The sequence below is a fragment of the Acytostelium subglobosum genome (genome assembly GCF_000787575.1).
Source record: "Acytostelium subglobosum LB1 DNA, scaffold: scaffold10, whole genome shotgun sequence".
Classification (NCBI taxonomy): Eukaryota; Evosea; class Eumycetozoa; order Acytosteliales; family Acytosteliaceae; genus Acytostelium; species Acytostelium subglobosum.
This window is the reverse complement of record NW_012236523.1, coordinates 738,138-752,734: the sequence shown is the minus strand read 5'-3', so window position 1 is coordinate 752,734 and position 14,597 is coordinate 738,138. Positions and strand designations below refer to the sequence as shown.

At 43.9% G+C, this 14,597-nt stretch overlaps 6 protein-coding genes across 6 annotated transcripts; 5 read left to right on the top strand and 1 right to left on the bottom strand.

The window, feature by feature from the left end:
• Positions 1-857: 857 nt before the first annotated feature.
• SAMD00019534_057200 (hypothetical protein) lies at positions 858-3,059 on the top strand (the record flags this gene model as incomplete). Its single annotated transcript, XM_012899211.1, has 3 exons — positions 858-1,369; positions 1,436-1,991; positions 2,064-3,059. The coding sequence occupies 3 exons, from the start codon at positions 858-860 to the stop codon at positions 3,057-3,059; spliced, it is 2,064 nt and encodes a 687-aa protein (XP_012754665.1).
• Positions 3,060-3,144: 85 nt separating this feature from the next.
• On the bottom strand, positions 3,145-3,871 carry SAMD00019534_057190 (hypothetical protein; the record flags this gene model as incomplete). Its single annotated transcript, XM_012899210.1, has 3 exons — positions 3,145-3,253; positions 3,339-3,579; positions 3,799-3,871. Coding segments are annotated over 3 exons (423 nt in total), but the record flags the coding sequence as incomplete, so codon positions are not given.
• A 604-nt stretch (positions 3,872-4,475) lies between these two features.
• On the top strand, positions 4,476-5,630 carry SAMD00019534_057180 (hypothetical protein; the record flags this gene model as incomplete). The annotated part of the gene is made up of 4 exons (XM_012899209.1): positions 4,476-4,668; positions 4,765-4,941; positions 5,017-5,145; positions 5,281-5,630. 4 exons carry the CDS (start codon positions 4,476-4,478, stop codon positions 5,628-5,630), a joined length of 849 nt encoding a protein of 282 aa, XP_012754663.1.
• Positions 5,631-6,210: 580 nt separating this feature from the next.
• SAMD00019534_057170 (hypothetical protein) lies at positions 6,211-8,137 on the top strand (the record flags this gene model as incomplete). The annotated part of the gene is made up of 4 exons (XM_012899208.1): positions 6,211-6,300; positions 6,382-6,529; positions 6,606-6,993; positions 7,087-8,137. The coding sequence occupies 4 exons, from the start codon at positions 6,211-6,213 to the stop codon at positions 8,135-8,137; spliced, it is 1,677 nt and encodes a 558-aa protein (XP_012754662.1).
• Positions 8,138-8,432: 295 nt separating this feature from the next.
• Positions 8,433-11,308, top strand: SAMD00019534_057160 (hypothetical protein; the record flags this gene model as incomplete). The annotated part of the gene is made up of 5 exons (XM_012899207.1): positions 8,433-9,074; positions 10,257-10,680; positions 10,753-10,869; positions 10,958-11,112; positions 11,171-11,308. Coding segments are annotated over 5 exons (1,476 nt in total), but the record flags the coding sequence as incomplete, so codon positions are not given.
• A 713-nt stretch (positions 11,309-12,021) lies between these two features.
• On the top strand, positions 12,022-14,565 carry SAMD00019534_057150 (hypothetical protein; the record flags this gene model as incomplete). Its single annotated transcript, XM_012899206.1, has 3 exons — positions 12,022-12,247; positions 12,318-14,225; positions 14,297-14,565. 3 exons carry the CDS (start codon positions 12,022-12,024, stop codon positions 14,563-14,565), a joined length of 2,403 nt encoding a protein of 800 aa, XP_012754660.1.
• Between the last annotated feature and the right edge of the window lie 32 nt (positions 14,566-14,597).

The window sequence follows — 14,597 nt, the reverse complement described above, 5'->3', positions numbered from 1 at the left end:
TCATACTTAGTTCTTGGCCAACCCTGTACAACATGGCTAAAGACTAGTCTAGACATTATGTTTGCAGGTTGGTTAGTTTGTTGTTGGAACCATACAACAGGTATTATTGGGGGTGAGTGGTTTGTCGTACTATCATTATCTTGGTTGTTCTGGTCTGAATGTATCTATCTGTTCGACTGGATTGAATAAAGCCAACAGGTGGTTGAACTGCTTTCATCATCATCATCATCATCCCCCTTAATAACAAGTTGTGGCTTAAGCAAACAAGACTTCAAGACGACTCTTCAAAGAATCTAATCATGTTGTTGTGGGGTGTTGTTGTTGTTGTTGATGATGATGCTGATGATGTGGCATAACTAACAGATTGATTGGTTGATTGATTGATTACAATGCTCCAACAACTACATCAACAACAATAAACATAATTATCAATCCTGTTGGCAAAGTAACATGTAATTATTAAAGTTTAAAAGGAGATAATTACTTTATACCTTGATCCAGAATGTGTCCATATAATATAATATTATGAGCCAGTCGTGTAATGTAATGTTATTTATTATTCATTTGAATAAAATAAATATCTGTTAACCTTTGGTGGAATGAATGAAAGAATAGAATGAAGCCGAAAGAACTCTCTCACAGTGAACCCCACCAACGTTGCAACAAATTGTCTTAGACGCGCAACCCTCTCTCATGTTTTGGAGAACTTCCACCACCTCTAACACTTTATTTCCTTCTCTCATTCATTCACTTTATCTCATTCATTCACTCATCTTACACTAATACAAACATTCCATTACATTACATTATACATTATATATATATATATATAACAACTTTGAAGAAAGAAGCAAGCAATGACTGAGTTGGGCTCAAACTCTAATTCTGAGCAACATGAACATGAACATGAGCGAGAACTGTTACATAATGACCTTGTTGTTGAGGTTATGACATCCTCAACAAACAAAGCGGTAGACAATGCTACGACGACCACGGCAACGACACATTTAGAGAACAGTAGAGCAACAACACCTGTGTTCAACAAGTCGACTGTTGTGGATGTGGACTCTAGTGAGTGCGACCCTTTCGAACATATGCACTCCAACTCTGTCAACTTTACAATACCAATTGAGATGTTACCAATGACTTATCCAGACATTGCTCAAACAACTGGCGATGATATATTACATAGTCCAAGTTTGAATTCATCCTCCTCATCTTCATCATCTACATCTTCACCTTCAACTTCACCACCAATACATGATGGGATACAACAACAAGAAGAATCATCCTCCTGGTTCTCATCAATACAGAGTTCATTCAGGACATTCAACAATCGAATCAAACAAATGTTCATCTCACCAGAGACGTATGTATCACTCATATGGTATGGCGCGAGACTTGCAAGACTCACTCACTCACTCAATCAATGAAGAGAGGAGGCATTGGGAGAGATAGAGACATTGTTCACAAAGTTCTTCAAGGATGTACCTTATTCAAAGTTCGACATGTTGACAGGCTTGTTGCTGTTGGATAGTTATTATAAGAACGCGCATATTGCATCGGGCGAGCATAAGGAGGACAAGGAGTTTGTACGATTGGCATCACATTACATGCGATTCGCCGCAGCAAGCTTTGGCTCCAAGTACGTCTACAGTTATTATACCAAGCGCAATGTTATACAGGGTGTGACGGGCACCGACAGCTTGAATGTGCAGGTGCTGTGCGAGCATACAGGCATTGGCAAAGACGACATTATATGCTATCGATTCACGAGCACCAACTTTGATCCTGGACACTTTGTCGCCATTGATCACAAGACCAAATCAATCATCCTATCCATTCGCGGCACATTCCACGCACGCGACATCCTCACCGACCTCGTGGCCACCAACACCAAGTTCCTCAAAGGCTACGCCCACAATGGAATCCTGCGATGTGCCCGCAACAAGTTCAACGAGCTCTCCTCACTTCTTGTACAACAATTAGATGTATGATCGAGCGATGATTGATTGATCAGCCAACGACATTCTCACTGACGCACATTCAATCAACATAAACAGGAACATCCAGGATATAGATTGGTTCCAGTTGGACATAGCTTGGGCGCGGGCACAGCGGCATTGTTCACGTTGTTGTTCCACGCAGAGTACCCAGACCTGCCGATACATTGCTACGCTTTCGCGCCACCTTGCGTGACATCGTTTGAGATGGCGCTGGACGAGAGTACAAAGAGATTGATCACAAGCTTTGTACTCAACGACGATATGATACCACGACTCAGCTACCAATCACTGGAACATCTAAAGACAATGGTCTGCTCGTTACTCGAGAGCAACACCAACCTCATTCAAAAGTCCTTCCAGATTCTGGCCGCTGGCAACACGCTGGGCGAGGAGATGACCAACAAGATTGCAGGCTTCCTGCGCGTGAGTCGCGAGGTCAATATCGTGGCGACCAAGAGCATATTGTCCGAGAGCACGATGCTGCCACCGGGCGACATCTACAGGATATACAAGATGGAGCAACGCGACAAGCACCATGTGATGGAGCGTTCCAACCCGGCACTGTTTGGCGAGATCATTATATCGAGCACGTTACTCACCGATCACTTCCCCGACAACTACGAGAACGCCCTGTCATCGTGTCTACAGATGCTCAACGACATCACGCCAGAGAACTATCTAAGCGAGTTTGTACTGATGGACAATGGTGACATTGTCTCTGATATTAAGCCGCCAGTGCTGGCGGGCGATACTGATGATGTATCTGATTACTTAAGCGATGATGATGATGATGATAATGACAAGGAAGAACACAAAGACGAACAAGACGACAACAACAACAATGTAAATAGAATTTCACCAGCAGAAGAGAGTATACCTACGACGAAGACGACGACGATCATCAATACAATTGCCAATGGCGTGCAAGTTGTACCCGCCTCACAGCCATCGCCAGTGTCCGAGCCAGCGCCAGCGCCAGTACCAGAGCCATCGCAAGAGCAAGTTGTGACCGAGGAAGCCATTGAAGTATGGCCAACCACGATGTCATCTTGAATGATTGAATCAATGAAAAGATAAGATGTCCGAGTCTCAAAAGAGGAAGCGAACCTCTTGTGCTGCTTTATCATCAACATCATTATATCTTTTTAATCAACAAGTAAATACGAGCGTCCAGCTCCAGACCCTGCATGTACTTTGGATCGCCAATCAACAGCATCAGCAGTCCACCGAATGATGCAAAGATTGAACTGTTCATTTGATTGATTGATTGAATGAATGAGTAAGCGAGTCGATCAATCAACTTCATTCAACTGATTGAGGATGATCACTTACACTTTGGATGAAGAGTTGTCCTTCTGGTATCTGAATATCTTTCCGTACATAACATAGTCGAACTTATCGGCAAGTGTTGGCTTGTTGCTTGGTTCGAAGCCAGAGTCGATCGAGCCATCCAAGCTGAGTGATGAAGCCAACACCATCTTGAACTTCTCATGCTCCATTGGATAGATATGTGTAGCTATATCCAAATGCATATCCATCTCATAGCTCTCGCCATAACAAATGAATCTAGATGCTGTTTGTCGCACAAGACATGTTAGTAACTACATCAATCAAACATTCTAATGATGCGTATATTGTTGTTGTTGTTGATGCTGTTGATGCTGTTTACAATCGATACTGCTGCTGTTGTTGATGATGTAGTTGTTGTATGTGTTATTGTAGTCTTGTGTGATCACATCAATCAATTGATGTGATTGAGGTCGAGTGAATGATTGAATGATCGATCACATACTTCTATCAAACTTCTTTCCATCAGGATCGATTTCCTTGACTTCGAATGTATCTTCGTATAATATAGCTGACATCCTTTTATATTAATTATCTGTTTGTATATATTATATTATTTGTATGAATGCGTATCTGTATGCCTCAATGCGCAATAACGATAAACTCGTTTCACAACTTACTTTTCAAACTTTCAAAAAGTGAACAACTTTAGCTCCTTTTGACCTTTAGACAAGTTCTGGATTGAAAATGGATAATCCATTGGCTCTCTATCACTTCTAGACACAACACAAACATCAAAGATAGACATAGACAAGACGAGACATGTCAATCAACATCAATAATATACCATTTATATTGTTTAGATTGTGGATGTAGTTGATACTGTTTGTTGTGTTGACATCTAAAAAAACACAATCATTGATCAATCATCCACTCTGGTCCAGTCGCAACAGTTATATTTTGGATTGATTCCATACCAACAACATACATGTACGAGGTCCAAGCCGATATCATTCAGTAACGTTATTTTGATTTTGCAAAATAAATATTAGAAAGCGCAGGGTTGGGTGCAGAATGATCAAAGTGAGTTCAAGAGAATCGCGAGACTCACACTCAAGTCTCTTCTTTACACATTACAACTCAAACTTATTACTACTTATTATATATATATATATAATCAGAATGATCAAACAGTTCTGTAGAAAGAGCACGACTATCGTCTCTACATTGTACAGGTCGACAGGTGCCGATGGCAAGCAGGTCAGATCGTTCTGCACATACTGGAACAACAAGGACAATCAGTTGCCATACGACACTACTCCCTTGAAAAAGTTCAACGAGAATGAGAACCATATCGAGCGATACTTGGATCAATGTATGTCCGCCGAGTGACTGACAGACCTGATGATGATAATGTTGATGATGATGATCGATCATTCGCTGACATATCACGCGCCACACACCCCTCTAGACAACAAGCACAAGACACTCATTCCATTTTACAATAAGAACAGTATAGCTATCCCAACTGTTTGGGGACTATACCCAAGAGTGCCACTAAGTGTCTTTGTTGCACCATCTGCCAGCATCATTGGTAATGTTGCACTCAACTATGGATCATCCGTATGGTACAGCTGTGTTATCAAAGGTACGGACATCGACTATTGATTGATTGGATTGATTGATCGACTAACACATACTACCTCACGACATGCGATCACAGCTGATGTAAACTTAATTCACATTGGAAACTTCACCAACATTCAGGATGGAACCATCATCAGAGAGGCCACAAGACCTCTGTCACTGGACCATGATGGATCAACCGTCATTGGTCATTTCACAACCATCGGTATGTTGTGTGATCACACTGACTCGATCGATCAATCAAACAGGGACATATGATTCTTACACTCAACACTCAATCAATCACTTTGGAATCATTCCAATCAATCAATCAATCAAATATGATGCGACTACATTACAGGTCACAACTGTGTACTCGAAGCATGCACTGTTGAGGAGAACTGTTTGATTGGAATGGGATCGATTTTGGAGCCAGGTTCATACGTCGAGACAAACTCGATATTGGCAGCCAACTCTATCCTGCCCAAGGGCGCTAGAGTACTGTCGGGCGAGTTGTGGGCAGGCCGTCCAGCCAAGTTTGTGCGCAAGCTCACCGAGGAGGAGATCATCAACATTCACGACCAGGCCGTCCAGTACCACAAGTACGCACAGCAACACAACCAGGATCTGGGCCTGCACAACCCATCCAGTGTATATGTAGACGCCGAGCAACAGGGTATCCAGGTTGGCTTCAGCGGTGAATATTATTAAGAAACCAACCAACCTCTATTGATTGATCGATTGATGGTCAAGTCAAATCATCATCATCAACAACATCATCAACCATCAACAGCAGCAGCAGTAAACAACAATAACAATAACAACAACAACAACAACGATTATATAATCAATATAATATGTATTGACAAACGACAACACCCAGCAGCACCCAACAACAAGCTTAAGCTTGACTTAGCTTGACTTGGTTAGGCTTGGCTGGCTCAACAATCAATACATACAGCCCAGTCAATCAATAAAACACAAACATCCTCCTCCTGTCATTCATACCAAACTCCAATGACAATCGTTGATCAATCTGCAGATTGCGAGGTAATAGTCGAGGTCAAGGGCGAGGGTTAGGGCGAGGGTTAGGGTTGAGGGTTTGTGTTCCCCACTTTGAAAAGGAATGATCCAAGAATTGCACAAGAACAAGGAATGTTTCTCATCCAGCTTCATCCAGCCAACCAACCATTCAATCATTCAATCATTCTATCAACCAATCAAACAAACAAACAATGTCACACTAGTAATAGTAATAATAATAATAAATATTGATATAACAATAATACAAATGGATGATATTTATGTTGTTGAAAATGTAGAAGATGTGGAGGATGTTGATGTTGATGACTATCAATCAGCAGGTCAACAAGAGATTGAAGTATTGAAATCAATCTATTCAGATCAATTATCAACTATTGATGATAATACATATCAAGTTACTATAAATATAAACTTACAGGATTGTTTCAATCTAGTTGTTGAAGAGGTGTCAGGTGGCAAGGATACAAGATATCCAATCGTCGAACTACCTCCAGTCAATCTGATCATCACAATCGATGATCAATATCCAAGTTCATCACCTCCATACCTCTGGCTTGGTTCATCATGTATGTAGACATGTCCATCAATCACTCCAATCCATATCTCATTCATTCATTCATTCAATCAATCAAACAATGACAGGGTTGTCAATGGAGAGCATGGAGAGGATGATCAAACATATGGATACATTCTGGAGTCCAGATCAATCAGTGTTGTTCCAATGTATTGAGTGGGTGAGGGATGAGTCATTGGCATACTTGGGCATCGATCAGGATTATAAGATTGATAACTTGATGATTGGTGAGTGCAAAGAGTCATTGCGATCAGTTTGGTTTGCAGAGCAACATTGGAACAAGTACCTCAAATCATGTGTACCATCACTGTTGGAGCACAACTCTAGACGATTCAAGATCAAGTTCTTTGACAACCATCACACATGTCCCATCTGTTATGATGAATATCCTCCCGATCAGTTCTACATCCTGGCTTGTGGGCATCATCAATGCAAGGAGTGTACAAGTCAGACTTGGTAAGATTGATTGATTGAGTGTGATGGAATAGTTCCACGTGATCATGCCGAGTCTAATCCACCGATCGATCAATCAATCAATCAATCAATCAGTGTGATCAACAGTGCAGATGGAAGACCAGAGAATATAAAGTGCTCGGATGTTGGATGTGGCAAGATGATTGATGACGCAATTGTCAAGTCGATATTGAAACCGGCAGATTATGAAAGGTTCAAACTGTCACTGGTTGGTCTGATGGGTACACTACAATGCAAGCGTTGTCATGAGTTTGCAGCGCGATACGACAAGAAGTGGGACACAGTCACTTGCGATGGATGCTTCTACTCGCATTGCCACAAGTGCGACACATCATGGCATCCAGGAGTCAGCTGTGATACTGACTATAACAAGAGAGCATTAGAGGATAAGGTCTTATTCAATGTGGATTCCAAACGACTGCCAGTAGTGACCGAGTTGAAGACATTGGAGGCCAGGATAGAGGATCAGCGCATAACAGCCGAGGAGGCCAGGTCCAAGGCGGCCAAGTTGTTTGACAAGGTGTTTAGCTTCCTTTCCAAACACAAATACAGCTTCAAACCATGTCCACGATGCTCGGTACTCATCGAGAAGACGAGTGGCTGCGCCAAGGTCATCTGCTACATGTGCAAGAAGCCCTTCTGCTGGGACTGTCTCATGCCCATCGAGGACTACTCGCACTTTGGTGAGTGTGCAGCCGATGCCTCGAACGAAGCGGTCTTTATGGAGCGTGTCCAGGACGTCATATACAAGGTGGCCCATGAGAAGGTGCCCGAGAGGACGGCATCAATCTACAGCTACTCAAGTTATAACAACCCATCGATTGCCACAAGGACCAGAGATCTGCACAGTGAATGGACTATCAAACAACGACATAAGCAGCTTCAACTTGTGAAGCCAAAGGGTGAGAAGAAGACTGTCAACTGTCCAATATGCCAAGACACGCTTCAAAAGAATGCGAATGGCGACAGGATTGTAAAGTGTGGCGATTGCAACTCCAATGTCTGTGTCGTCTGTGTAGTTTCAGTACGAGCAGCCAACCTCAATAGACACACGTGCAAGGTTGATACCCTGGCCACTATCACTACAACATCAACTACATCAACGACGACCACAGCAAGGAGGTGACATCGACTCAATCTCTATCTCTTTCATTGATCAATGACAGAGACAAAGATGACTTGAGAAAGGGTTTGAAGTTGGAGGTGGGGTTGAAGTTTGCAAAGATTCAAACAACATTGTTTTGATGCCCAACAGATGATAAAAATAAAACATTTGAATGAGATCACATTCATTAATGTACAGATAATAATAAGAATACAAATACAGATACAGATACATACAACAACATCAATCAATCAATCAACTCAATCAACTCAATCAACTCAATCAATCAAACTAAAGAATCAAACAAACAAAACAAATGATAACAGTAAAGGCAAATCATTATTTATCACAAAAGAGAGCAGCGATTAAATGGATTGAAGTAGTATTGGATATAAAGATTAATAGTGGAGCAAGTGATTTCATTAGTACACTGTATGATGGTGTGTTGCTATGTAGAGTGATGCAAACCATCAGTCCAGGCTTGATGCCACGTATCTCTGTACCAGACCCAAACACACCTCGTACAATAATCCAATTCAAGAACAGCGAGAATATATCATTCTTCTTGCAGGCCTGTCAGGACATGGGCGTGCCTCGTCACAAGCGCTTTGCGCTGGCCGATCTTTGCGCGGCGCACCCCACCTACACCAACATCCGCCGCATTATCGACACACTCGAAGCCATCTGCAAGCTGGCCAACGCCGACCCACAGTACGAATTTGACGTGCCATGGCCCATTGTCGACGCCAAGGACGAGAAGTTCACAGAGAGCGAGCTGGTCGAGGCCGAAGGCCTCCTGGCGCAGTTCACCATCAGGGAGACCAAGCGACAAGAGGTGATCAAGAAGAGCCAGGCGCGCTCCGTGCCTGGCAGTGACTTCTCCGTGTCAGCAACAAAGAATCAACTGTTTCAACATGTTGCCGATCAGAAGAAGATGTATCCTGATAACTCGCCAAAGGTATGTGTGATCACATGTATGATGATGAATGAATGAACTAACACCTTCATAGCAATCACTCAAATCACCGCTGGCACCACTGTCACCTTCGAAACCTGGCGTGACACCATCGTCTTCGAGCGGCCAGCCTTCGCCAATCAAACTGAACTTTGATCAGAACACTCCACTCTCACCCAAGTTTCCAATGGATGCGTCCCATCAACCTGTAACATTATCAACTACATCGACAACGAGCACAAGCACAGGAGCAAAGGTTTCATCATCGCCCTTGCTCATTGCGACACCATCTTCATCAAGCGCAAACGCAAACGCAACCACATCAACGACAACGACAAAGATGTCATCATCACCATCGACTGCCGCCTCAGTCACAGGTGCCAAGCTACCAACATCACCATTGGTGATTGCGACAAACACGACGACCATTGCTACGACTACGAATGGTAGCGGTGGTGATGCCTTGTTGGCAACAGGATGCGAAACAGAGGAAGACAAGAAGAGGCTGTCACTGCAGATCAGAGCAGCGATAAGAATCCAGCGAGCGACAAGGAGATGGATCGAGAGGAATAGACAGAGGATAAGAGGTATGCTCGTTCACTCGCGACCATCGCCATACCCGCGGGATCACATGACTAACACACTCAATGAATGCAGAGCGCGACAATGCTTATAGAGAGAGGATTGCACAAGAGATCACAAAGACAGAGGTGGAGTACTTGACGAGATTGGTGTTCTTGAGAGATGTTGTGGTTAAGGAGCTGCGAGAGGCGATTGCAAAGGGCTCACCAATCATTCCCGAGGATGATCTAAAGGCGATATTCAACGTGGAGTTGGAGAGTATTATCAACTTCAACACTTTGATCAAGGATCAACTGCAGGCACGTCTGCAGACCTGGGATAGATTCACGTTGATTGGCGACATCTTTATAAAGATGAGCAAATTCCTCAAGATATACACGCAGTATTCACTCAACTATGAGATGTCACTCGAAGTGTTGAACGAATGCAAGAAGCAGGCCAAGTTCAAGAACTATCTCAACAAGGTCAAGGAGCGCAATGAAGAGATCAAATGTCGTGGACTCGAAGACTACCTCATCAGGCCAATCCAAAGAATACCCGTATGTGTTGTCAGTCCCCTTCGATCGCTCATTCATTCGCCTACTGACCATCAATCAAACACAGAGATACAGCTTGCTTCTCAAGGACATGATAGCACATACATGGGAATCACATCCTGATTACAAGTCGTTGAAGGAGGCATTTGACTCGATGAATACTGTGGCCGAGAAGATGAATGAGGCCAAGCAACAGGCGGAGAATAGATTGAAGTTGGCAGAGATACAGGAGAAGTTGGCAGGTGGCAGCGAGTCCTTTGTAAAGGCCAGCAGACGATTTGTAAAGGAAGGCGAGTTCATGGAGGTTGGCGGTGGCACCAAGGCCAAGAAGACACCACTCATTCTCTACCTGTTCAATGATATTCTGGCGGTCACCAAGCCATCCAAGTCATCAGGATCATTCTTTGGCAAGCAAAAGACCATTCGACTACAGTTTGAGAATAGTTACAAGCTAACCAATCTCAAGCTTCGTCAACTCGAAGACACAAGCTGTAAGTTGTTGGCACACTGGCCATCAGATCATATCATCGCCACTAACATCCAATCATCACCACAATGTTTAGCATACTCCAACGCGATCAAGATATCAACCAACAGTGACAATGCCATCGTTATATGTGCAGCGGACAGTGATACATTGGAAGATTGGATCGCAGCCATCAAGGCTGAGAAGGCTGAGGGTATGTTAATGTGATGGACTCAATGTCTTATGTGATGCGAACAAGATGACTAACTAACCTCTACACTCAATCACTCAATCAAACACAGCTGAGAAGACACAGAAGGATCAAGATGAGAGGATTACGTCAAGTGTGAGCGAGAAGGTCGCCGATACCAAACAGAAGCTGGAACAACAATTCGTTTCAAGGACATCAGGTCAATATGCTCCAATCGACCCTGATGCACAATCACCTCCACTCGATGTAAGTACATTTGATTGATTGATGAGCATACATACTAACTCTCAATCAATCAAACTAGTCGGATAACTCAAGTTCAACAGGATCCAATGTTGATAAAACTGGATCACCATCAACACCAGGAAAGATGAGTCTGCGAGAAAAGAGAATGAAGTTGGTACAAGAGTCAAGAAGTAATAGATCCAGTGTATCATCATCATCATCGCCATCATCAACCTAATTAAACATTAATAGGTGTATGTCTGTCTGTCTGTTTATCGACTAAACAATGTATATATCGATTGATCGATTGATTGATTGAATTGAATTGTTTGCCACGTTGTCTGTCAACAACAATGATGACCAGTCCTGGGGCAACAGGAGAAGGGATCTTGTCTACTATCCGTATCAAGTTATTGTTGTCAGTTGGTTGATTCGTTGACCATACTTCAATCAATTAAGCATAAGTAGAGTCGATGAATCATTCGTGCATTGGTGTAATTAGATGTGTGTGACGAAAGAGTCGACACGGACTCAGTCCCACAAGTTTGAGTTCCAGTCAAGGTCCATCCCTTGGTCTTGAAGAAACACATTAATTTATTTTATTAAATTCAATTCAAACACCCCCTTCATACACACAAACAAAGACATTCACCACCAACCTTTATAATTGATGACCTGAGTGTTCAAGTATCCACCTCATCTTGACAAAGACACACTCACTTATTTATACTACACACTATTATCTCTACTACACATATATATATAATATACTTTATAATTATTTGTACATACATACTATAATAATAATCAATTAATCAATCAATCAATCAAACATATAAATATACATTCACATTCACACATTCACATTCAACCGGAGAATTAGAAATATATATAGTTAGTTGAAGAAGAAGAAGAAGAAGAGACAGAATAATGGACCAACTCATTCCAGTTATAAACAAGTTACAAGATGTATTTAATACTTTGGGAACTGATCCTTTGGACTTGCCTCAGATCGTTGTGGTTGGAAGTCAGTCCTCTGGAAAGAGTTCAGTGTTGGAGAATATAGTTGGCAGAGACTTCCTACCTCGTGGATCTGGAATCGTCACTCGTAGACCACTTATACTTCAACTAACTCATCTACCAATAACTGATGAAGGTATGTTCAATGTTATTGTTTGATTGATTGAATGATAGAGATGAACTAACATCAACGTCTGCACATGTAGTTGACGTATCAACACAAGAATGGGGAGAGTTCTTACATAGACCAAATGATATGTTCTATGACTTTGCCGAGATTAGAGAGGAGATCATAAAGGATACGGACCGCCTCACGGGAAAGAATAAGGGCGTTTCAGCTCAGCCGATTAACTTGAAGATATACTCGCCTCATGTGGTCAACCTGACGTTGGTCGACTTGCCAGGAATCACAAAGGTGCCCGTCGGCGACCAGCCCACCGACATTGAGATGCAGATTCGCCGTATGATCATGGCCTATATCAAGCGACCCAACGCCATCATCCTGGCCGTCACCCCGGCCAACACCGATCTGGCCAACTCTGACGCGCTGCAACTGGCTCGTGAGGTCGACCCCGATGGAAAGCGAACCATCGGTGTCATCACCAAGCTGGACCTCATGGACAAGGGCACAGACGCCATGGACGTGCTGACTGGCCGCGTCGTGCCCCTGGCTCTCGGCTTTGTCGGTGTGATCAATCGTAGTCAGGAGGACATCATCTCAAAGAAATCCATCAGGGATGCGCTCAAGAGCGAGGTGCAGTACTTCAAGAACCATCCAATCTACAAGACGATCGCCAACCGCAGCGGCACGGCCTACCTCTCCAAGACGCTCAACAAGCTGCTGATGTTCCACATCCGCGACTGCCTGCCCGAGCTCAAGATAAAGGTGACCAAGATGCTGACCGAGGTGCAGGGTGAGCTGTCCTCGTACGGTGACCCCCTCTACGACACCAAGAACAGCCAGGGTGCCCTGCTGCTCCAGATCATCACCATCTTCTCGACCAACTTCCGTGACGCCATCGATGGCAAGCTCACCGAGCTGTCCACCAACGAGCTGTGTGGAGGTGCTCGCATCAACTACATCTTCAACAACATATACGCACAGTGTCTCAATGGCATCGACCCAATGGACGGCGTAAGTCTCAACGACATTAGAACGGCGATGAAGAATGCCACCGGTCCTCGTGCCGCCCTCTTCATCCCAGAGGCATCGTTCGAGATGCTGGTCAAGAAGCAGGTGGCCCGTCTCGATGACCCCTCGTCGCAGTGCGTCGAGCTCGTCTATGACGAGTTGCAGAGGATCGTCAGCCAGCTGGAGGCCAAGGAGCTGGCCCGCTTTATCAACCTCAAGGCCAAGGTGATTGAGGTCGTCAACAATCTGCTGCAGAAGCATCGCACGCCCACCAAGACAATGATCGAGAACCTGATCAAGATTGAGTTGGCCTACATCAACACATCACATCCAGACTTTGTCGGCGGTGACGGTCTGTTTGAGGCACTAATGGAGAAGAAGCAGCAACAAGAGGCAACATTCTTCAACATGCAGCAACAGCAACAGCAGCAACAGCAACAGTCGGCTACAGGTGGCGCACAGTCTGGTGGCGCGCAACCCAACCAAGTGTGGGTGCCCAATGTACAACAGCAACAACAGCCTGCATCTGGCGGCAAGTTCTTGACATCCAACGTCAACCTGCCACCAGCCACTGGCGTCAAGCCACCACCCTCGGTACAGCAGCCAAACACACTTCCGGGTGCCAAGCCTGCGCCAGGTATGCCTCCCACCAATCCACAGCGACCCAACGAGCAGCTCAACCAGCAGCAGAACCAGCAGAACCCGCAGGGTGGATTCCTATCATCATTCTTTAGAGGACCAGACAACCAACAACAGTCGTCCAACAATCAACAATATCAACAAGTACCTCAACATCAACAATCACCACAACAGATGCAACAGAACAACAACATGTACTCCTCTTCATCATCATCGTCATCATACAACAGATCCAATATGTACCAAGATGGCTATCGCAACGACAGACTGGGCCAAGTACCCAACACCATCAAAGCATCAGACGAGTTGAACTCCAGGGAGAAGTTCGAGACCGAGTTGATTCGTATGTATTCATATACACCTAGCTTGTTGTTCAATACACTAACATACTCAATCAATCAATCAATCAAACAGGCGAGTTGTTGATGTCATACTTCAACATTGTAAAGAAGAACGTGAAGGACTCTGTGCCAAAGTCAATTATGCACTTCTTGGTCAACACCTCGAAGGAGCAGGTGCAGAACGAGTTGGTTGGTGCGCTGTACAGAGAGGAGTTGTTTGATGAGTTGCTAGAGGAATCACCACAGATCTCTTCAAAGAGAAAGTCATGCAAGGCCATGATCGATGTCCTGCGCAAGGCCAACGAGATCATCAATGAGATCAGAGACTTTAGTTCAAAGTAATCAACTAGCTCAATACATTATATATAATACAT